The sequence below is a fragment of the Calliphora vicina genome, chromosome 4 (assembly GCF_958450345.1).
Source record: "Calliphora vicina chromosome 4, idCalVici1.1, whole genome shotgun sequence".
Taxonomy (NCBI): Eukaryota; Metazoa; Arthropoda; class Insecta; order Diptera; family Calliphoridae; genus Calliphora; species Calliphora vicina.
In genome coordinates, this window is record NC_088783.1 from 1,267,878 (window position 1) to 1,292,351 (window position 24,474).

A 24,474-nucleotide genomic window follows, 5' to 3' on the forward strand; every position below is an offset into this window, starting at 1 on the left:
ACTGTAGAATCATGTTTTCCTGATAACTTTTGCGACACCAAAGGATTATGTGTTTAATAAAATAATATAAAGAAAAGGACGAATAACAGCAAAAACCAATTTTAAAAAAAATGTGAAAATATACAAATAAATGTTATTCATTGTGATGTTCGAAAAAACGACGCAACTTTCCAACACTAAATTTTGAATCATCTTTTTTCTCTGCAAGTCCATTGTAATAATAATCTTCAGGTGATATAGTGGGCTTTAAAAACGTACTCTTTTGCGATAAAATTGGCATTGTGTAGTCATCATCCAAAGATTTGAATGGTTTCGCTTCAAATAAGTATTCATTACTTTTTAATCGTCGATTGTTTAATTCGTCTACATTTGTTGCTTTGTAGTTGGTTTGGTCACAAACTTTACTTGACCGATGCACTCCAAAATGGATCCTTATAAATGTAGCTAATTTTTGCCAATTCTTTACTGCTCTGGTTGAATTAGTATGCCTGCTTGTATTACAGGATAGCATGAGTTGGATACTCTCATTATCTATTAATATTGCTTCATGCATTTTATCACATGTTTCTAAATCTATAAGATGAACATTTTCACTTAATGTTAAAACCGAAGAAGCCTTAGCATCACTGTTTCCATCTACTTGAAAATTTATGCAGTCGTTTGTATTAACAAACTTGCCGTGTATCGGTGATACTTTTTTAATTTTCTTGCTGTTTTCAGATATGTTGGGATTGTAACAAATTTCATGCTGTAATTTCACATTTCTGTCAATACAGAACGTTTTTTCACTGTTCGTGTCGTTCTTAATATAGGAATTTAATTTATTTGAGTGTCCTATACAATGCGCTTGAAACTCTTTTTGGATATTTCGCCTGTTCCAATCAGATATTTCATTGCCGTACTTTATACGTTTTAATGCAGCTGATTCTAACTGTTTCTCTTCTAGTTTGTGCTTTTTTCGCAACAATCTTTTTGCTTCAAGTTCAGCGTCTCTCAAATTGCGTTGTGAAAAATATTGACCCAATTTTTTAGCTTTTTTCAAATTTTCTAAACGTTCAGCTTCTTTGGTTTTAGACTTTTCTGTCAGATCTAATCGATGACTTCTTTTTAAGTTACATTTTCTTATGTGTTCAATTTCCTTGAACAATCTTTTTAATCGGACTTCACGCATTTTCATGTCAATGTTAAGCTCATCGAAGACGTTCATACGTTCATACTCTTTCTTTAGCATCTGTAACTGACCATTGTGTTTGCTCTTCGTTAGCATACGTTGGAAATATGGCGTTGATTTTATTTGATAAGACATTTATTTGGTTAAACGAATCCACAATTACAATCTAATAAGTATTCAACGGTCTAAATATGTCATACACGTTAATAATTTTGATTTCTAAACTCCCACGGCTTTATTAATTTACCAAAAATTATAAATTTTTCAAATAGTTTTTTTTATATGTATGTATGTATTTGTGTTTTGAAATTATTTGAAATTAAAAGTCCTGCTTGTCAAAAGTTAATTCAAATCAGAGTTGGAAAAAAGAAATCGTTATTTATTCGTACTGTACATTTAAAGAACACATCCTTCCTAGGAATTTTTTAATAAAATTTTAAAAAAATACATATATGTAAAATATCGTGGTGTAGCAGATCCCAAAATATTTTTGATTTTGGAGAAAAGAAAGCAATTTATCTGTTATGTACTTATAATTAAAAAAATGTTTGTTTTTTCAAAGGAAAAAACGCAATAAATTACAGTGTGAACGCTCATGTTTAAAAACTTGATGTTTTTTTAAATAGCCGGCCTATAATACGTATGTGTGAACAAGTTGTAACAATAAATAATTATTTTAAACAATTGATATTATTTTTAACAAATTTTATTTATTTTTATATTATTGTAATAATATAAAAATATTTATTTGAATGCATATTTCTTAATGCAAATTGATGAATAAATAGATATTAAATACACAAAATAAGGATTATAAAATGAAAAATATACTTTAACATTAAACAATTGTTAAAGTGATAAGAACTAATAGAAATAAACATGAGATTGTTAACAAAAAGTTAATTATTAAATTATTAAAGCTAAAAAGATTATAGAAAATACTTAAGAAAAAGTAAATGCTATTTATTGATGTTTCCTTTTCTTTGCTTCGATTTTACTTTTATATCGAGAAATTTTGAGTTTCTACTAACGAAATGGAAATTAATCTTAAATAGAGCAATCCTCAACTAAAATGTAAATTAAATGAACAAATTATTTTTTATGATGGAATCAAAACTAAAACGATAGATATTATTTGTTAAATATTTAAGTTGGCCGGTTTTATCACACACGAGAACATTTATTTATTAGCAAAACTCAAAAGGACTTCATTTTCGAGAATATTAGAAGATTAATAATTTCTTTTTCTTTTTAGATTTTTGTTTGTCTTCATTTAATTCAGTTTCATCAGCATCCTATTTGATAAAAACAAAAAGAGTATGATTATTTGAATTAATTAATTCACCAGTTGCTTTTCAAATATGAACACACCTTGTCAGCATCTAATTTTTTGCTTTTACTGAGCTTTTTTGCTTCCTTCTGTTTCTTTTTCTCTTTCTTAGATAGTTTTGTTAAGGTTTTTCTAGAATTTGAGTCATCCTCTCTTTTTGCTATATGGGACTCCAAACGTTGTTTGATGCTCTGAAATTACATAAATACCGACGAATGGTGATTGTTAATAAGAAATATAATATAAAAAATAAAAAAATAAATAATTGTGTAAGCATTTTGGAATTACTCACTTGATCTTCCTCCGCTTCACGAAGGCGATCCATTTCCAGGCATTCCACCACTTCATTACGTAATTGCACAACTTCTACCAAGCGTTCTATTAGTGCTTCTTCTCTAGCTTTATCTGAATCGGTTTTATTACGTTCAGGCTGAGCCATTAAAATGCGAATTTCATATTCCAAATCAGCTTGTTCTTGCTCTAGCCGATGTTGTCGTCGTCTGTACGAATTAGAAATGAAATTTGCAATCAATACACATTCATATACATAAGTATAGTCGCGACTGTAAACATTATTTTAGGGTGAAAACTACAAGACTAGATTTTAGAAACTTACAAGTACATGAGCTCCGCTTGACGACGAAACAATTCGTTTTTCTCATTTACCAATTCGAAGAGTTGTAATATTAAATTTTCAACTTCTTTGGAATTTTCCACAGTCGATGAGCCAGACGCAGAATCTCCGCATTCACCAGGTAATCCGTTGGTATTTAATGGTTCACCATTCTCTCCCTCGCATCGATCTCGTATCATTTTCTCCAAGATAACACCCTGTTTTTCTAAACCCTGTTGTTGAACCTCTATTATTTCCAATTCATGCTTAATTTCTTGGAGTGGTAACATTTGTAGAACCTTACGCGGAGGTATTGGTAAGGCCGGTGCAGGTCCCTTGCGACGCTTCCACTTCCCATGCGCCGATTTGTTGAATAGTGGATCGTTGTCATCGGCACCTGATGAGGTAACTGATATTTGAGACTGTCGATTTCGATTGTTGGCTTCCTTATTGTCTTTTAGCTTCTCCAACTGCCTTTCTCCAAGAGAGGGAGATTCACTTAGGTGCTCTATGAGCGGGTTGTGCTCATGCGTTGGAGTTTCCAAATTCTGTGGTATTAAAAGACGACGATACACCACACTCGGTTCTTCCTCCTGCACAGCAGAGGATTTTAGTTGATTTTGTTGTTTCAAATCATCACACTGACTAATGCTCCCCTCTACGTACTGCAGCGAACCATGTTCTTCTAACAGTTCTTTGTCCAGTGGTATCATTCGCTTGGAGCTTCTCCTACTTTGCGTTGATAGTGTTAAATCTGAATCATTACATTGCAGCGAATGCAAAGTCTTACCCTCCAACAAAGCTTTCTCTTCGTCGGATAATTTCGAGTCCAATTCACTCTGCAGAGGGTAACTATTCAAGTTTTTTGACTGTGTATTTATGATATCAACGTGTATTTGGGGAACTTGTGATGGCTCAAGTCTTGCGGGTTTGGGTGGAGCCGGTGCAACTCTCTTTTTACGAGCTGATTTCGGAGTACCAACCGTACTCGAGCTGGGAGTGGATGTTTTTGAACTGCTGTTAATAGTCTCATTTGATGGGAACAATTCCTTGACGGGAGCCGGGGGCAAGGGAGCTCTACGTGATTTCCGGGATCTAATTGTACCACCGGCCGATAAGTTGAGAGAATTATTTGATGATCTAACGTCAGAATTTCGTAAAAGATTATATGGAGTTGTTGCATTATTGCTATGCAATGAATTGACACTGCCGTAGAAGTCACTGGAATTTTGTAAAATTGGTAGGGATGAGTTATTGGGTGTTGCCGAGGCAGATGAGCTGATGGTCGTATTAATTTTTGTGCTCAATCGTGGTGTTGGTTCCGGTGTAGGATTCTGTGATAGCGATCTAAGTTTATGTGGAGGAATATATTTGTATTTTAGCATTTTGAAATTTATTTGTTAATGTACGATGTAGGTAGGTAGGATTGATTGAATGTGATTTTGATGATGGATATTGTTGATTAAGACATATTTCGGTTTGATTTCTTTCCAAATAGATGAGCATATACAACTTGAAACAACACTTGAACAACTAAATCTAGTAAATTAAAATGCCTTCTAATGTTTGTTAAACTAAAGTTCGTTGACCAATGTCAGTCACTGTGTTTTATTAATATCAAAACAAATGTACGAATTAATATACATACGTACATAAATAGTATGTACGAATGTAGTAATTTTTATATACAATATATGTATTTGAAGACAAAACCCAAACGCACAGTGTACAACATAAAAGAAATTTATATGTCTATTAAGTTTTTTTGTTTTTTTTATTTAAAACGGAACTACAACCGTTATTACAAAAAATTGTGCAGACCCAGCCAGCGAACACTTTGTCAACTCTGAGTGCCAAGAAAAAATGTACGCATGCGTAAACACAATAGATTGAAATAAAATTACTGCCTTTTTTGCTTGTCCACCACTTCACGGCAATGTAGTTAGTTAGTGGCTGAATTGTATTCTAAGTAGTGCTGGTTGGTGGTTGGTGGTACATACATATGTATTTGAATTATTATTTTTATTATTAATTTTTTTATATGAAGTCATATGACACCTACTTAAAATGTCTTCAATTAATTGCAAACACTATTTTGTAATTGTGTCTTTTATCTTTTGTTCTTATAATAAATATTGTTATTTGTTTTGGTAAACACATTTAAGAATGTATTAAATTTAATATTTTTCTTTGGCGTATGCGTTTAGAGTTGTTGCTTTGTACAGAGCCAAATTAAAACTGACGAAGTTTTTTGAAAAGTTATCTGTGAAAACCTGGATTAAACATAAGCGTAGTTGTGATTAACAACTGAAGAGGTGTGTAAAGCACACGTGTGTGTTTCATTGTGATCTTTACATTGTTTACATACCGTACTTGAAACACAAATTATGATCTTGCTCAATAAATCGATAATAAATGTTCGAACGTACAATTTTTGTATCTCAATTAACGAGATTGTGAGCGAAATTAAAGAAGCGTCGTAGCTTTTCCAAATATCGCACAGTGTAATTAAATAATTTAAATCAAATAACTAAAAAAGGTTTTTAGTTTTGTTTGTTTTTGTTTTGTTTTAGTTTTGTTTTGTTAAGACACAAAAATGTTTAGTTGCATTTTATACTTATGTATTTATATATTGTTTATGGAAAATCATCCATATAGAGAACGTGTTCAAATTTTATATACATAGATTTTCAAATGCCTTATTTTACACTCGTTAGAAAACATTTCAAATATTTACCATTTTTATTTGACCAAATTTTTGTTTAAACAATTTATACAATTCTACTGAAAAATCTGTGTCACTGTCAAACAAAAAAAAAAACGACTTTTTGAAAAACGTAAGCAACATCAAATAAAACAACAATAAAACATAGAAGAGAAGAACAACCAACAACTTGTGTCTAATAAAGGTGAAAAACCGGAAGTTGTTTCTTGAATTCTAAAAGTTATTAACAGACTACTGTAATTTAGAATAAACTTATTTTTACTTCATATTTGTTGAGCATATTTTTAGTACCTTTTTTTATCATTTATTACAATAACCACCAAAATGACACCTTGGTTTGTTTAGGTTAATAAGTTTGACACGACTTTGTACTATTTTCTATTATTATGAGAAATTATTGTATAGTTTAAGAACCCGCATCATTCTGAGCTAGTTACTTAGCACACATATGTATTTGTACATCAAAAGTTCGAGTTAAAAAATTAAATAACTCAATACAATATAACATATACAAATTTATTTTATAAAATAATTACCACAGCAGTATTTAAATTGAATTGAAAATTAATTACTACACACGATCAGAAGGAATTTTTGTCAAATAGATTCATTTAAAAAATATGTCTTAACTCAAAATTCACGATTTTTGAAAAGACGACAACAGTCTGTCTTCTGCCTAAGTTGTTATAATTTATTTATTTACTAAACGGTGTGGGAATAATATCTAAAGATAAAGAAATTTTTGTCTGCTACATGGTTAACATATCAAACATATTTATGTTGTTATATTCTTCGCAAAACAACAATTCTGAGATATGACAATGTGTTTGCAAATGTTGGATCAATTATTCACACAAGCTTTTTTAGAAATGTTCCTTATTTGGCTATAACAACAATGATTTTTGTCGATTAATTACAAATCAAACTACATACATAGATATTTATACAAAAATTTAATAATAACTATAATAAAAAGAAGGTCAAAATGTGAAGGGCAGCAAACATTATCACAACTATTAAGAGAGTATTCGGAAAATATTTGTTAAAATATATGTATATTCTATGTAATCTCAATAAAACGTCAATACATTATCTATTTATTTCTATTAAATAATAACTAGGATCGCCTGGTGGTCAAAATTCGACCACTAATAACAAAATTATACAGTTACTTTGAGTATACGCAAAAATATTTTTCACGTTTGTGTACAAATACACGTGTATTTAGATATGCATAAACATGTTGTTGTTGTTGTTTTTCAAGCAAATTTAAAACGCTTTTTAACACTTTTATGGAAAGAATTTTTAAACAAAATTTATATTGTGCACATCTAGAGAAAATAATCTTTTAAACCATATAGGTTTCATCAATATTGGTGGACAATAACATACTTAAAAGTGTACCACAAAAAAAAGTGTGGCCTATTTATATATAAGATTATCCCTACATGAATGCAACAAAATTTTAAAATAAAATAATTATCTGCTGCTATATAAAGTAAATAGTGGTGAATTTTTATATTTGGTAGCGACTAAAAGTATGCAATTCATTTTTATAAAAAAATAAATTATTTACAATTCGTTGATGTAAATAAAAAATTAATTCACTAATAATTCAGTATCTATTATTTTCTATTATGTAACATAGTGGGGGTAGTGCACTAAATGTTGATTGAAATCTGCATTGCACTATCACTCACTAAAATTGCAAAAAATTTAGTTTGCACTATTTGTTATCAGCTTTAGTGATAATGCTTATTTCTTAACTAGCACTAAAAAAAAATAGTGATAGTGATAATTTTTTAACTATCACTAAACGAAGATTTAGAAGATTAGTGCAAAATTTTAAACTATCACTAAATTTTCAAAAATGAGTAGTCATGAAATTGTTGAATCCAAATTCGAAAAATAAAAATTTTAAATATTTTTTGTTATTTTTAATGAAATATTAGTCTTAAGTTTTAAATTAGTGTACAGGAATAAACTTAAACCATTTTGAACTTAAAAATTTAGTGCACAATTTGAAGTTGCACTCTAATTAGTGCATACAAAAAAGTTGAAATAAACTGATGATTGCATTTTTTTAAATCAACTAATTTAATTTTGAGTGCAAAATTTATTAACTCACTATCACTAATGTTTAGTGAGGCTGCTAATTTTCAACTCAGCACTAAATATGAACAAAATGATTGCACTAATTTTACACTATCACTAAGTATTAGTGCAAACTGCAAAATTAGTGCACTACCCCCATCTATGCTATGTAGATAGTGTTTAGCACAAAAAATACCCACCCATGGTAGGTGGTAGTAGAACTTTGTTAGGCAATTTTAAACTTATTTTACAATATACAGTGACGGACATTACAATAGAATCACTACCAATATTTCATTTAAAACCAGGAGCAATCATAAGGATTGGTGTGGGCCAGAAAATATAAAAAAGTAGCAAAATGTGTTGTGGACGGACGAAACGACCATTAATTTAATTGGTAGTGATGATAAGACATGGGTTAGACGTCCAAAAAAATGGCAAAAACATGGTTGGGGAAATATTATTATATGGGGATGCTTTTCTTGGTATTACGTTGGTCCAATTTTGAAGAATGTTATAAAGCCACATGCAGAATGGAATATGCCCTTAAAATGGCTCTTCCAGCAAGATAATGACCCAAAGCACACGTCAGGTCTTGCCAAAAAATGGTTTTATATAACAAAATTCATGTTATGGAATGGCCGTCTCAATAACCAGACTTAAATCCTATGGAAAATAGTAAAAGACAAACTCGGACCTGAAAAATTGAAAAACAAGGAAGAACTTTGGCAGAAAATTCAGGAAATATGGTATGCAATTTCCCGATCTACATGCGAAAGTTTGTTAAATTCAATCCCCAAAAGATTTGATGCTGTTATTAGAAATAATTGATATGCAACAAAATATTAAGAAAACAACGAATTCTTTTGATGATTTTTTATTTTTAATCATTTTAAGACTGATTGATTCTATTTGAATGTCGCATATTTTATTTAGTCTTTTAGATTTGACATCGTTTTTAACATAAGAATGTGTTTTTTTTTTATTTTTTTTTCTATTTATTGTTTACGTTATGACCATTAATATATAATGAACAAATTTTAAATTTTGAAATCAAATTTTGTAGTTTTACCGCTTTAATCGAATTCATATGTAGTGATTCTATTGTATTGTCCGTCACTGTATATTCATTCTTATTCAAATGTGTATTTTTTTGGACTTAGCTCATCTATTTTAAAGAAAATTCATATTTACTTCATAGTAGGAAGTGATAAGTGAGTGTTAAATGTGACGAAATGGCAAAAATCATGAATGGTACTTACATATTTGAACGTGGAGTTGGTACTGGAGTTCTTTTGCTTTGGGATCCTGTTAGACTGGAACGCCTGTTGAAATTTTGAGTTGTGTTATCGTCCTCATCTTCACTACCGAATGGGTTTTTGGATATACGTGGTGGTGGTGGCCTCGGTGGAGGAACTTTAGGTGTTGAACTACTTGATGTTTTATTATTTTGTGTTTTATCTAACTCAACTTCGTCATCTGATGAATCAAAAGGATTCAAATTATCTTTTTTCGTAGATCCAATAGATGTTCTTAGTAGGACGTTTTCTTTGTTATCATCTAATAGTACTTCGTCTTCTTCATCTGAATTAAATGGATTTAAATCTTCTGGATATTCTTCAATAGCCATTTTACTAATATTCGGTTGTGATGTTTGGATGTCATTTATATTATCCTTAGAGTTATTTTCTTTTAAATGTTCTTCTTCATCGACTATATTACATTCTAACACTTCATTGTCTTTTGTTTCCATTGTTAAAGGCACTTTATCATCAATTAATGTAGATTTAAGATTTTCTGATTCTGTTTCCGTATCGATTTGAATATTCTTAATTTGAGTTGTAGCCTGATTTTCACAAAATTCAGCATTAACAGGCTCATTGTCTTCTTTATTAGATAGAATTCCGTAATCAATTAAATTATCCTGTGGTTGAGAAGGAATTTCTTCTTCATTCTCATTATTTGTAATTACTTCAAATTGTTGCAGACGGGCACGTACCACACTAAGCCTTTCGGTTGTTTCATTATCCTCCAATTGAAGAGAAATATCTGGATTTTCATCTTCGGATTTTGTGCGTAATTCAACGACATCCTCTTCAATTGCGGTATTATCTGTTATTGGTTTAATTTCTAATGGTTGCGTCGTTAACTTAATATCTGTATCAGTATCTGTAGTTGTAGCTTTTGTGTCCATTATCTGCTGTACATTATCGGCTATTTCTTCCGTGGTAAACACGTCTGCTGATTTTTCTTTGGTAATACAATCATTATCATTAGTTTCACTAAATTCTAAATTATTTTCTAGTTTGTTTGGGTGTGATTGAACAGTTTCATCTTCTGTTTTTTGTTCTGCCATGACATCGATTTCGACAGATGGAGCTGGTATATTGTGTTCTTCATCATTTGTATTGTTATTATTAGTCTGATCAATTCTTATGCCCGACGACAGATTAATTTGTAATTCGGTTGTTTGATTTTCCTTTACAGGCTCCATTACAATGTTTTGTTGTTCATCAGTATTTTCTGTAGCAGTTTCAATTTCGTTGGTTGACGAGCCCAATACTAGTTGGGCTGAAACTGAAAAACGTTTCTTTTCTTCAGTTTTCTCCTCAACATTGAACTCGTCTAATGGTGGCAAACTTTTAGGTAGTTCTGGTGGTAACGAAACATTTGTTAAATCATCTGTATCATCTTCCGAATCAGAAGTTTCCATTTTAGAATTTTGTATAGACGACGACGGTTCGCTTAGGTCTTCTCCGTCGTCGACAGTATTATTTAGAAAGGTTGATAGTGCCACATTAGGCTTATATGTGGCTACAACAGTCGCCGAAGGACTTTCCATTCTTTGTAAACTTTTACATTTTTCCTCATCACTTAAACTTTTTTGCAAAAGTTTGGTATCTGTACCGTCCTCATCCTCTTTTTGATTCTCAAAGAATGCCAATCGGTCCTTTATGGAACTGCGTACAGATTTAGCTGAGGATGGTACAACATTTATGTCGCTTTCAGTTCTATTTCTTAGTTCTACATCAGAGCAGTCTGTTGCTGTCACCCCACTACCCGTAGGTATTTGTTCAGTATTATTTTCGATTACTTCTTCATCAGGGCATGTTTCACAGCAGTACTGTTCGTCGGTCTCAGTTTCATAAAAACTACCGGGTGTCAATTGATAACCACAACGAGCACATTTGAGGCAGGTGCGATGGTAGACTTTTTTGCCTACCAACAAGCGCTCCGCCAAAAACACAGGTAATTGACATTTTCGGCAGGGGTCGCGTTTGGGAACGCCAACCACATGGGCCATCTAAAAAAGTAAAAAGAGAATGTGATTTTTTTTAATAAAAATAATTATTATTAATTATTAAGGGAAAATGTCGGATTTTTAGTAGGGAAGTAAACTATTTAATTTCTGGTACTCTTTATCGTATGTATTTAAAACGATTTACTGAATTTTGACCAAAATAGAGTTTGTCTGATTAGGAAATACATATATACTGTATACTAGGGTGGGTCGATTTTTTTCCCCCAAAAAATCATTGTGGGGATTCTACGAAAAATTCTAAGCAACTTGGCCTTGAAACTATGGGTCTAAAATGGATTTTTGACCTTGCGGAAATTCATAAATAGGTTGTAACTAAGTGCTACATCAGTTTGAATAAGAGTTTTATTGATTTTTATTTTCAGTTACACAAAGTTTTCAATTATAAATGATTATATATTGAATAGAACATATATACATTAGGGATATAACTATTGACAATTTTTGCAAATATGCAAATGGCATAGCATAGTCGAATAGAGCATTAAAAAATATGAAAAACCAAGGTATTATTTTTTCGCGGTTGATAAAAAAGTTCACGCACCAAATGCAATAAAGTTTTTCATTAAATATTTTCAATTATTTTGAAATACAATACATTATAATCCTTCGTTAAGTAGTTTTTATGATTAATAATATCTGCGGGCATACTTCGAAAGATAATTTTAAATAAGGGAAGTATTCCTCACACTTGCAAAAAAAATTGCAATTATTTATATAATTTTTCAAAGAAGTTTATACATATTTTAAAGAAGGATTTCTAACAGTAACACGTACCCCTGTTTTGACTTTAGAAACTTTTCAATTAGAACGAATATGTAAATCACTGTTTGTTTACAAAATTTACAAAATGGATTCGGAATTAAATCATGTATAGAACATTTGCTCGGAACTCATTTAAAACTTATTTTAAAAACTTGAAAAAAAAATTTGGTTTATTTTAGAAATGTTGGTGCGTGATGTTTTTGATTCCAAATGACCTAAAAAATGATTTTCATTACTTATACAACATTGGCCATCACGTGGTGGTATGCCAAAAATTTCGCCAAAATTATTTATATCCCTAATATACATATAAACTGATTAAAATACTGCATTCAGTAAAAAAACAATGCTAGCGATGAAACTAGTACATACATATATTCATAAATCCGTTTTAACCTTTCGCAAACTTCCTTGAATTTATGGTCAAAATAGTTTTCTGCTAATAAATATCAAATTGCAAAATACGTATACGAACTTATTTATGAAAAATAAATAATTGAAACCACAGATGTAGCCGTTAATAACAATACATTTTATATGTCGATCACTTTGAGAGTGAACTTATAATTAACAGTGATTGGTTTTGTAATACATAGTACAAGTACATAGTACAAACAAGGCGAATTAAGTATAAGGTGTAGGCAATTCTACAACAAGTACAGCATTTTGGTTTAGCGTTTGTTATAGTATTCATCGCAACAAACACTAGTGAATTTGACAGCTTCAACATCCAACAACAACAATAACCAACTGATCGGTTGAACACACCTGATAAATCAATTCGCTTTGGTAGTACATATTAAAAACATTAAATAAAAAAGCATTTAAAAAGCACATACAATGAAGCAATCGAATACAATAGTTTCAATATAAGAGAACAAACAGAAAGGTAAAGATATATTTATAGAGAGAGAGCGTAATGAACGACCAAAGGTATTTGGGTTAGTCTACGATTAGTTTTTAATGTCAGAACCAACTAAAAAGTCTACAAAAAAAAAACTTAAACTTAACTTACCTGCTTCTGTTAGACAAAAAATAGATCCAAGAATTGTAGAACTACAACAAAAGTTATGACGAAGATGGCGGTGATGTATGTACGATGTATGTAAAAGCTGCGATACAAACGCAAAGGAAACGTATTCAAAGACAATATCAATATAAAATATAATAAATATCTACTAGAGATTCTCTTAAAACATATAAAACAAAAATTGTTTTTTGGTTTTTTTTTTTTTTGATTTAACAAAAATTAACAAACGAAAAACTATAAACCGTAATTGTAACTTATGTTAAATATTCTTAATTATAATATTTTTGTATCTTTAATCAAATATGAATAATAATATTTGTTGTAAAGTGATGTGTGATGAGATACTTGTTATTGCTTTTATATTTATTTTTATGATATATTTTTCTGTTGTTCTTTTTCCTAATAATGGGATGTTCAAGAGACTGTGTTGGCTTTAATTTGTTCTTTTCTTTTCTTATATTAGATTATTTTTGTTCTGCATTTGGATCATTCCATATTATTTTTGTTCTTTTTCATTTCATGTACAAAACAATACATGTTATGTTGTGTTTGTTGACTTTATAATAAACATGATTAGCATCAATGTTTTCTAGATTTATTTTTAACAAAATATTTCTGGTTTATATTGGCCGATTATGTCCAGGCTTTTTTCATCCTATTTGGAGAAGGAATATAAAAGAAAGAAGAAAAAAACATACAATACATATAAAGAGATCATAGAGCTGAATAAAGTTTGTTAGGTTAGTTAGTTCCGTTGTTGATTTGGTTAGTGATTGATTGATTGTTGTTGTTAATTAAGGAATTAAACCATAAGGGAAACATTTTATTTAGAAACATAAGTATTTATTTATTTATTTATTTATCTTTACAAAATGTTTGTTAGTAAAGTTTTAAGCGAGCAAGCAATGAAATTTAAACTATTATAAATAAAAAAAGGCTAATAAAATAATGTAAATACATAAAATCTTCAATATCATAAAAATATTTTACAAAGACTTCATTAGTAGATAAAACAAACTACTGCAATATTTATGTGCAATCGGATAAATATAACCCGTGACGGAAATCGATTGTAAAATTGGGTAAATAATGGTACTTTTTTCGATATCTTAAAAAAATTCGCTATTTAAATAACATTTGAAATAAATCTAATCTTTGAAAAAAAAATTGTAAAAAATTCATTAGAAGATTAGATTTATTAGAATTTTTAAGAATCCAAACATATGTGGTGTCCTTCACGTTTAGATTTCGAGGTACATGTCAATTATTATTTTTACTACCCTCACTTTTGGGTGAAAAGAAACAGCTGGCAAGTAAGTATGAGCTGATCTCAAAGTTATAACTATTTTTCTCGGATTACAGGGTAGATTTACTAAATACTGTTGATTTATTTGTATAAAACAATTTTGCAGTTTGCACTAATACTTAGTGATAGTGCAAAATTAGTGCAATCATTTTGTTCATATTTAGTGCTGAGTTGAAAATTAGCTGCCTCACAAAACATTAGTGATAGTGAGTTAAAAATTTTTGCACTCAAAATTAAATTCGTTGATTTAAAAAAATGCAATCAGTTTATTGCAACTTTTTTGTATGCAATAATTTGAATGCAACTTCAAATTGTGCACTAAATTTTTAAGTTCAAAATGGTTAAGTTTATTTCTGTACACTAATTTAAAACTTAAGACTAATATTTCATTAAAAATAACAAAAGATATTTAAAATTTTTATTTTTCGAATTTGGATTCAACAATTTCATGACTAATCATTTTTGAAAATTTAGTGATAGTATGTTTAATGCAGCTTTTTTTGATTGCAGGTTAAAATTTTGCACTAATTAATTGTAGTGCAGTTTTATGCACTAAATCTTCGTTTAGTGATAGTTAAAAAATTATCACTATCACTATTTTTTTTAGTGCTAGTTAAGAAATAAGCATTATCACTAAAGCTGATAACAAATAGTGCAAACTAAATTTTTTGCAATTTTAGTGAGTGATAGTCTAATGCTGATTTCAATCAACATTTAGTGCACTACCCCCAACTATGGTATGTGGGACATTCGAGCCACATAAAAGCACTATACTACAAAAGTATGGCCAGAAAGGTAAGAGCTTGTTTGCGGAAAATCGAATGTTGAAACATGTACCATTCTAAAAATTTCATTTTAACACGACTCCACATAAAACTAGGTTTGATGAAAATTTTTTTCAAGGCTATGAATAAAAAGAGAGATTTAATAGACAGTGGCCCATAATCATAGTCAAACACTAAAGTCGGTTCTTTTTAGAAACATCTTTAAAATAAAAACCTGCTTTTAATTATTTTGCAACTATAGTAAATATTAAAGTGTGTTTTTAAATTGAACCGACTTTACAAAAAAAGGTTTTCATACAATATACAAAAAAAATATAGACAAGTGGCACCGCTGAACAAGCTGACATAGAAAATTTAAAAAAAAAGTAAACAATAAAAGTAACAGCAAAATCTAAAGAAAAAAATGCAAATTGTGGTGGAAAAATGGAAAAAATAAGATTAGTAGGATATTTTGGTTCTAATTTTATTGATAACTGTTCAATAATTGCAAAATCTCTGCCATCTTGTAACTATAAATATTTTTGTTTTTTGTCGAGTTTTTGCTAATGCAACTCTGTTTTTCAATATTTTTCTAGCAACGCTGGTAACATTTGACATTTGCTCAAAAATATAAAAACAGTTTTCTTTTAAAAAATAGCCAAACTGAAAGAAAAAGTTTAAAAAATGAAAGGTATGTTTATAACAACGTCCATATTTTTATTAAATTTTTTTATATTGAAGTCAGCTGTTTTACGAATCGTCAAAAATAAACCACCACTTAACTGCCTAAAATGCAAATGTAAATGGTATAGTTTATGAAAGTTCATAAACTAGTTTGAAAATTACAAGTGTAAATGCACTATTAAGTAAAGACGACTTCATTTCTCCTAAAATATTCTTTATTTCTGACTATGATTATGGGCCAGTATTTTCAAAGTTAAGTGATGTCAAACTCAAAGAAGAAATTTTTGTGGGACCACAAATACGTCATTGATGAAAGACCCAAATTTTGATAAATAGCTTACTAAAAAGGAACTTGACGCCTCGTTACCACTGAAAGCCGTTATACAAGGTTTTTAACGAGATGTTAAAAAATTGCATTGCAGAATGTCATTGAAAATTTACATTCTTCATTCTCATTTTTCTTTCTTTCCATCTAATCTTGGTGCGGTCAGTGATGATCAGGGTGAGAGTTCCAATAGGATGTAAAGAAGATTGAAAACCCATATCAAGGCCATTGGGATACAACTATGCTAGGTGATTACTGTTGGCGTTTAAAGCGAAAATATTATTCAAAGAACAAAAGAAAAAGTTAAAGTTTCACGATATTTTGTGTTAAAATTTTATAAGATTTTTTTTTGATTTTATAACCTAAATTATAAAATTTAATTTGATTAATGTAAAATATTCTAGTTGATTTTATTAGATTTCTTAAAAATTAGTTTTGGCCTTTTAATTTTTAATATAATTTGGCACATTTTTACGGAAGAAAAATGAGACGTGATGAAAAGAAAATTTGTATGTATGTTGAATAAACGATAGATATAAATAAATAAGAAAACATGACATTTCAAAGCGGGTACTAACTTATTTAGCCAATTTTAAAACATTCAATTGATTTCCGGCACTGCACGGTGGCCAATTCCGGCCAAAAATCCATAACTTCTTTATTTCTTCATAAAAATTTTTGAAATTTGGTAGTTGTATTAAGAATAACATAACCGATCGATCGATAAATATTTCGATGTTCAAATACAGGGTTTGGCCAAAAAAGAATGGATGTTCTAAAAGTATCAACAAAATTGCATGTAAGTGACTGAAATTTATTCCAAAAATAAAGAATAAAATAAGTAACAAAAAAAAAAAATTTGTCATTCAAATTTCAGATTACATATATAGGGTTTGGCCAACCAATCATGGACGTTTTAAAAGTATCGAAAAAAATAGATTATTCATGTAAATGCCTGAAATTTAGTCCAAATATGAAGAATAGCATATGTGATTGAAAAAATGGTCGTACAAATTTCGTAATACATATACAGGGTTTGGCCAAACAATCATGGACGTTTTGAAATAATCGAAAATATTAATTCATGTAAATGCCTGAAATTTTATGTACATTTAAGAACAACATACTTGATCCATCGCAAAAAATATTATAAATTGCATACAGGAGTTGGCCAAATAAATATTGACGTTCTAAAAGTATCGAAAAAAGTATGTAATTTTTGTAAATGGCTTCAATTAGGTTTATAATTAAAAATAACATAAATGATCCATTCAACATACAAATACATGGTTTGGCCAAATCAGCATAGACGTAAATAACTCAAACTTACATAATTTTTGAAATTGACCAAAAAAATACCAAAAAAAATGTGCAAAATATGAAGGCACTGAAATCGTTCTAGTTATTGGAATGGCAGATAATTGCAGCTGAAATTTATAGTACTTACTCTTGATACTTTACAGTATTAGATGTAATTTACACTTAACCTCTAATAGCCCCATTTAATTTGTTCTGGTCTTTCAAACTTTTTTTTAAATTTAGTTTCTATAGATTTAAAACTAGTTCCTAATCACTTCACTTTTATAAAGAACACGCAAAAACTCCGTAATAACTACGTGGAATGGTTAACTGCTAACTGTGTTATAAAAACATGTGCTAATTTGCAAAAAAAAAACTTTAAAGAAAAAAGCACAGGCTACTTCGATTCAAAAGTAAAAAAAATCACATTTTTCTAATATTAAAATGACTAGAAAAAACCTTTGACTTGACAGCACTATAAATAACGATATAGTTACTTTATCGCCAAAATAATAATGATACTGTATATTCTGAAGTGTTAAGAAAAATTTACCATCAAAATTTTATAAACAAAAATAAAACATTGCACTGGTTCCGGTTATCGGATTGTACTTAAATTTTGCAGTAGTTAGTTTTAGCTACCAATGAACAAAATAATACCCATCCAACAAAGCAAATCTATTTTTTAAGGCCATGTCTTAAACTTAAAAACTTAAAAATAAAAATTTGGCTTATTTTTCCAAAATGACCTAAAAAAATAATTTTGGCCACATTTAACATAAATAATAAAGGATCGAAAGAATTAATTTTTAATTTAATTTTTGAAATTAAAATAACAGCCTGGCCCACGATGTCGAAAGAAAAATAAGTCGAAAAAATTTGTATGAAAAACACTCAGTTTTTAAAATTCATTCGAATAATTTTCATACACATTTTTTCGAATCGTTTTTCTTTCGGCATCTGGGCCAGGCTATAAATTTTATGTCTTAACCCTTTGATGACCACGGGGACACCAGCGTACCAACACAAAAATATTGAATAACTAAATAACGAAAACAAGAATGGTCGCCGTTTTAATTAGTTCGTAAACGTGTCTCTTATTGTCTTTGAACATTGACAGTGTTTTTAAGTGTTAAACTGATTTTTGAATTCATTATGAAAACACTTTATTCCTATGTACTTCAAATATATTGAATTTATTCCTTTGAGAATTCATTATTTACCGATTAACCCCCATATGCATAAACAGTTTATAAACTTATCAAAGGTTTATAAAACAGATTTTGTATGGAAATTTTGTTTTATAAACCTTTTATAAATTTAAAAATTGTTTATACATATGGGGATAATTCTTTATTGAATCATTATAAATTTCTTGAATTCATATTACAAAATAGCTTTAGAAATGTATTGAATGATTAAATTTTTCTTCACTTTAAATTTATTACAAAAAGGCTTAAGCCAAATTATTTCAATTAATTTTGTAAATGATTAAAAGCTAAATAAAAAACTAAATGAAGAAAAAAAAATGTATCTCAATTTGTAGTAGATTTGACAAAAACAATGTTGTTTTTATAAATATTTCCGGGAGTGTACGTACAAACAATGTACAAATCGAATCTTTGTTCAGAGAGAGAGAAAAATACCGGTTTAATTTAAAAACTATAAAAACATGTTAATAAATTTAAAAGTTGTATACCTATATGTGAATCCTCTTTGTCTAGTCTTAAAAAATACAACAATTTAAAATTGTACATTTATTTAAACAAGTGTTAAAACAGTTTCATCAAACAAACAAAAGAACATGTCGCACACCCAGTTCAAAAGTGACTCAACTCAAAATTCATTTTACGAGTTATATAAACCCGAAAAATCAATTTTGAGCTTAAGTTATACACAATAAACATATTTATCTATACAAAAAATATCAGAGTATTCTGTTGTTGCTAACTTTTGCTAAAAAAAACACTAATGCCTTTCATTATGTTTCAATTGGTATGTATATATTTATTTTCGATTTCTGAAAAATTAAAATTTTGAGTTGTGTCACTTTTGAACTGGGTGTGCGATGTACAGTTAATTTCTTAATCTGTTTTAACGGTGGTTACGAAGTTCAATAACTTTTCAGTTATACTATTTAAAAAGTAGATTTTAATAATAAATATTATTTAAAATCCATACACTATGTACTAGTATAATTCCATATTAAGTAATATTCACAATAATATACATACAGTATTGGCCATAACTAAAGCACACCCTCAGTGTATTTTTTTCATATGGTATTTTTTTGTATAAAAACAAATTTTTAAATATCTAGTATGTATTATTTTCATTTGTTAATAGGTTTATTATTGATAAACAAATACTTTCAAAGATAACCTTTCTATAAGAGGTAACTTAAAATCAAAAAATACTTTAAGGTAGAAAATGAAACGGACAAAACTAAAGCACCCCTACAAGGATATACTATAAAAATAATTTTAATTAATTTTTTGTTGCAAATCCTTTGTTTTGGATGGCACAATAACATCTCTTAGCATAGAATATCTTATGTTTTTCTGACGTGTTTCGATATTCCTTCCCTTATTCCAGCGGAACTTTTTAAGTTGTATTTGGATTCGTCAGGGAACAGTACTGTCTTCCATTTTAGGACACTCCAGTCGATGTGGGCTTTGGTAAAATTCAGTCTAGCTTTTTTGTTCTTAGCTGATAGAAATGGTTTTTTTGCTGGTCGTCAGCTGTATAATCGAGTTTCTTCTCATTGTGATTCCCAATAACTCACATTGCAAATATGCAGTAGCGAGTCAAATATTTAAACATCTTGTAAGAGGGTGCTTTTGTTTTGTCCGTTGCGTTTTGAGTTTTTATATGATTTATCTTTTTAAATAAATTTTTAGTAAAATTATCTTTTACTAAATGAATATTATATGAACATTAACAATATCTATATATATATTTAAAAATGAAATGGTCCATGTATGTAATGGCATCACGTGAGAACGGCTGGAGCGATTTGGCTGATTTCTTTGTATTCGATTCGAAATTTTTAGGAGATGGTTTGTAAAGAAAAAAAAAATTCGGAAATTTTAATTTACAATATGGCTTTTTTTTCACTTCTCATTTTTCTTAATAAGAGAAATTTTTGGAGAAACTTAAAGAACTAACATTAGCAAATAGCTACCGGTCGAAGCCGGGGCGTTCAGCTAGTTAGTTAATAAAATAGATACAAAATACATCCCAAAAAAGCCGTTTTTATCAATAAAATTATAACTAAAGCAGGGTGTGCTTTAGTTATGGCCAATACTGTATATTTCGATAACTTGTATGAAGTTTTGTTTTATTGCAAAATATATATCTTATGTTTTACTATCTTTCTGCATCGATATCTTTATTTAAATCAAAAGTGGACTTGTTACGTTTGCGTACTAAGCTAACGATATGTATAATTTTAATTTGATGTTTGTATTTCAATTGAAATGAAAAAATAAATACAAAAAAATATGTTGAAGTGCAAAAAAAAAGGAATTTCGGCTAATCGGCTAATCGACACAATCGGTTTATTTGTTATTTGAAAAGCGGCAATTCTAAATTATTCGAACAGTTAACTGTCCAAAATTAATAGGTTAAACGATTAATCGATTGAATACCCTAATAAGTAGTCTTGTTCAGTCAGTTATTTTGAACTATTACGAATGGTTTAAAAATTACAAATCAGTAATAACTCGTAAAGATTTTAGTTACTGAAAGGAAAGAACGACAGTAAAATATTTATCGTTCGAAAACGGTATGCAACGCGGAAGAAAAAACCCGAATTTGTATTTAAGTATGTGCTGATATTTATTTTGTTTTTCTAGTGTATGTATGTATGTATTACAATCATTATTATACGTCCGGATTTCATAGGAACAATTAATTAATTTATTATATGTATTTTGCTAATGCCAAATGAAAAGCTATTATTGAAACTAATACATAAATAACTACGCCAAGCGTAACAAAACGCAAAAAATAAATGCTCTGATTTGTTCAGTCTTGAAATTAAAGCAAATAATAATTGTGCAAAAATAGATAGATAGATAGGTAGGACACTCTAAAAGTTTTCACGAACAATTTATGCATTAAACACATTGAAGACAGCAGGCTTCCGACTTCAATCTGTCAAAAATAGAATACACACGTTTATATGAAGACGATTCTTTTGACGACAGCACAACTTCACGACGACACGACTTCGTTTGCTGCTGCTGCCCAACAGAGCTGTAAATGAATCACTCATTTTTGAATTAATTCGCGAATCATTCACACAAAAAAATGAATTGAATGAAATTTGAGTCAATTCAAATGAATTTGGTAAAAATGAATTGCAATTCGTTTCCAATTCAAATGAATTGAATTGATTTTGAATTAATTCAAATGAATTTGGTAAAAATGAATTGCAATTCGTTTCCAATTCAAATGAATTGAAATGATTTTGAATTAATTCAATTCATTTACAATTCATTTGAATTGAATTGATTTTGAATTAATTCAAACGAATTAAAAAAAACTTAGCAATTCATTTCCAACTCCGACGCGAAATTCGCAGTATATTTAGCAGATTCTTCAATGTCATTAAGTATGCAGTATAATTAATCGACGGTTAAAAAGTCTTCCTTTAAATATAATGCGCCGTTACCATCGTCAGCTGGTGTTGAAAGATTATTTTCGTACGCCTCTATTCTAAAAATCCCTAAACGTGGATTTCTTTCAGATGATAATTTTGAAAAGCTATTGTTGTTTAAGGTGAATGATGCATTCTAATTAAATCTAATTAGCCTTATTTATGAAACTCAATTGTGTTTTGAACTTATTTTTGGAAGATAGTTTTATTTTTTTGAAATAAATATAATATAAATATTAGCAAAAAGTTTGTTGTTGGGTGGTCGTGGGTCACAAAATTTCAAAAATTATTAATTGCTTCTTGAATATTAAATATGTTTTGTCGTTCAGCGTATTTCAAAATAAAAATCAGTTCTTCTTGAAGAAATAAACTCCAAACACCATGTTTTCATTGATCAGGCGCGTATACAGGACAAGGCTTTTAAATTTTTGTACTGGATATTTTCATTTTGGTAGGAGAAATCTTTCATTCCCCCTGGAGATCTGCTCTTGAATTTGATTGATTGCAACTCATTTTTGAATCATTCATTTGAATTGCTATTCTTTTTTCTAATTCATTTGAATTAATTCAAAATCAATTCAATTCAAATGAATTGTAAATGAATTGCAACTCATTTTTACAAATTCATTTGAATTGGAAATGAATTGAAATTCATTTCTGCCTAATTCGTTTGAATTGATTCAAATTTCATTCAATTCATTTTTTTAATTCAATGAATTAATTCAAAATTTAGCTAATTCATAATGAATTAAAATCAAAAAAGAATGATTCATTTACAGCTCTGCTGCCCAATTAGACTAATTTCTATTTTTGTCAACTTCAAAACAGAAATAGTGTTGCTAATATAATAAAAAATGTAAATCAAATCAGTGCTTAAAAAAATATTTTTTTTTACTTCATTAAGAGAAGTTTCTGATAACCATATTGAAATAAATTAATAACAGGTACATAAATTATTACCACATATATATATTTACTTAAAATAATTGTTTAAATCTTAATTACTTTGGAATTTTGTACGGTTATTTTTTATTAAAGTAAAAAATTAAAGTGACACCACTGAATTATAAATCAGCTGGTTACTTTGAAGCTGTCGTCTTTAAAAGAATTCAGCGGCTGCCGCACGACTTCAACTTCAGCCAGCAGCATTTGTGTTCGTGAAGTCGTGAAGCCTGCTGTCTTCAATGTGTTTAATGCATTACTTTGTAACATGAATTTATTCAGCAACAATCTCTTTTTCGTTGGGCCTTTAAGAGTAACAATGAAATCTTAATAGGCAAAATCTTGAAAACGTGTTAAACTTTCTAGAAAATATTACATTATTATCTGTATTTCAGGTATTTAACAATTCAGGAGTTTGCTGTCGTAATATTATTATTTTCTTATATTAAAACTACAAAAATATGCATATATTTTAACAAAATAGAGGAAATTTTATATTGTTTTCGTGATTTCAATAATTGCACAAAATATAAAATTAATTGCATTATAATTGTGATAGATATGCTCTATAAATTTCATAAATACAAAATGCTCTATAAAAAATTAAACCAATTATTATTAAGTCTAGAGCAAATAATAAGCACAACAACAATATAATTTATATAGCAATTTGAATTATTTTAATTTTACTTCTATTCTATTATAATATTTATGAACATGTTCTTATTCTGAATGAAATATGTTTGGGAAAAAAGTCATGTTCGATTAATAATATTTATTACAAAATTCATTCCAATTATGAATTTCTTTTTTCTGTGTAAATCTGATTTTTATGACACAATTACTGCTATATTATTTATCAGTATTATAAATTTGAACAATTCCTTTCTTTAAAAAAAAACATGAGAGAATAATTGAAACACGCCCGAAATGTTCTTTCATATTTAAGGTCATACCTCTAAAAACAAAACTGAGTGGTTATACTTACAACAAAAAAAATAATAATACTATGTGTATAAAATCGACAATTTTATACATAAAATTATAAAATAATTTTATTATTGTTTGAATTGTTAACTTTTCTAAAAACAAATTATGAATTTTTTAAATTAAAAACTAATTTCTTCATGTGTATAATTATGAATTACCAAAACTAGAAATGTTTATAGATGTAAGAACTATTGTGAATTATAAAAACTCTGTACTAATTATAACTTGAATTGTTTATAAACAATGTGTACATAAATAGTATTAAAAATGAAATGTACCTAGGTTAAGTTATGGCTTATAAAAATCAAAAACTTCACTGGCATTCTACCTTTAAATCGAATAAGATTGAACTCTCTCAAATAAAACCTAAATTATAAATTAAAACTTAAAGCTAAATAATTTATTTTCTCTTTTGTTAAAATAAATTATAAATTAACATTTATATTTAAAAACT

General features: G+C 28.7%; 2 protein-coding genes across 3 annotated transcripts in view; both read right to left on the reverse strand.

The window, feature by feature from the left end:
- Nucleotides 1-15: 15 nt before the first annotated feature.
- On the reverse strand, nucleotides 16-1,466 carry LOC135958211 (uncharacterized). The gene has a single exon (XM_065509094.1). The coding sequence runs from the start codon at nucleotides 1,304-1,306 to the stop codon at nucleotides 134-136; it is 1,173 nt and encodes a 390-aa protein (XP_065365166.1). The 5' UTR covers nucleotides 1,307-1,466; the 3' UTR covers nucleotides 16-133.
- A 395-nt stretch (nucleotides 1,467-1,861) lies between these two features.
- MICAL-like overlaps nucleotides 1,862-24,474 on the reverse strand; it is a 113,629-nt gene continuing 91,016 nt past the window's right edge. Inside the window, exons 1-6 of one of the 2 annotated variants that reach the window (XM_065508519.1) lie at nucleotides 13,033-13,651; nucleotides 9,196-11,237; nucleotides 3,118-4,461; nucleotides 2,794-3,001; nucleotides 2,543-2,692; nucleotides 1,862-2,466 (exon numbers count right to left, since the gene is read on the reverse strand). In XM_065508519.1, coding sequence (XP_065364591.1) covers nucleotides 2,395-2,466; nucleotides 2,543-2,692; nucleotides 2,794-3,001; nucleotides 3,118-4,461; nucleotides 9,196-11,237 — 3,816 coding nt within the window. In that variant the 5' untranslated portion in view covers nucleotides 13,033-13,651 and the 3' untranslated portion in view covers nucleotides 1,862-2,394. Of the gene's footprint in view, nucleotides 2,467-2,542; nucleotides 2,693-2,793; nucleotides 3,002-3,117; nucleotides 4,462-9,195; nucleotides 11,238-13,032; nucleotides 13,652-24,474 lie in introns of those variants that run through there. The other variant, XM_065508518.1, reaches the window with a different exon arrangement.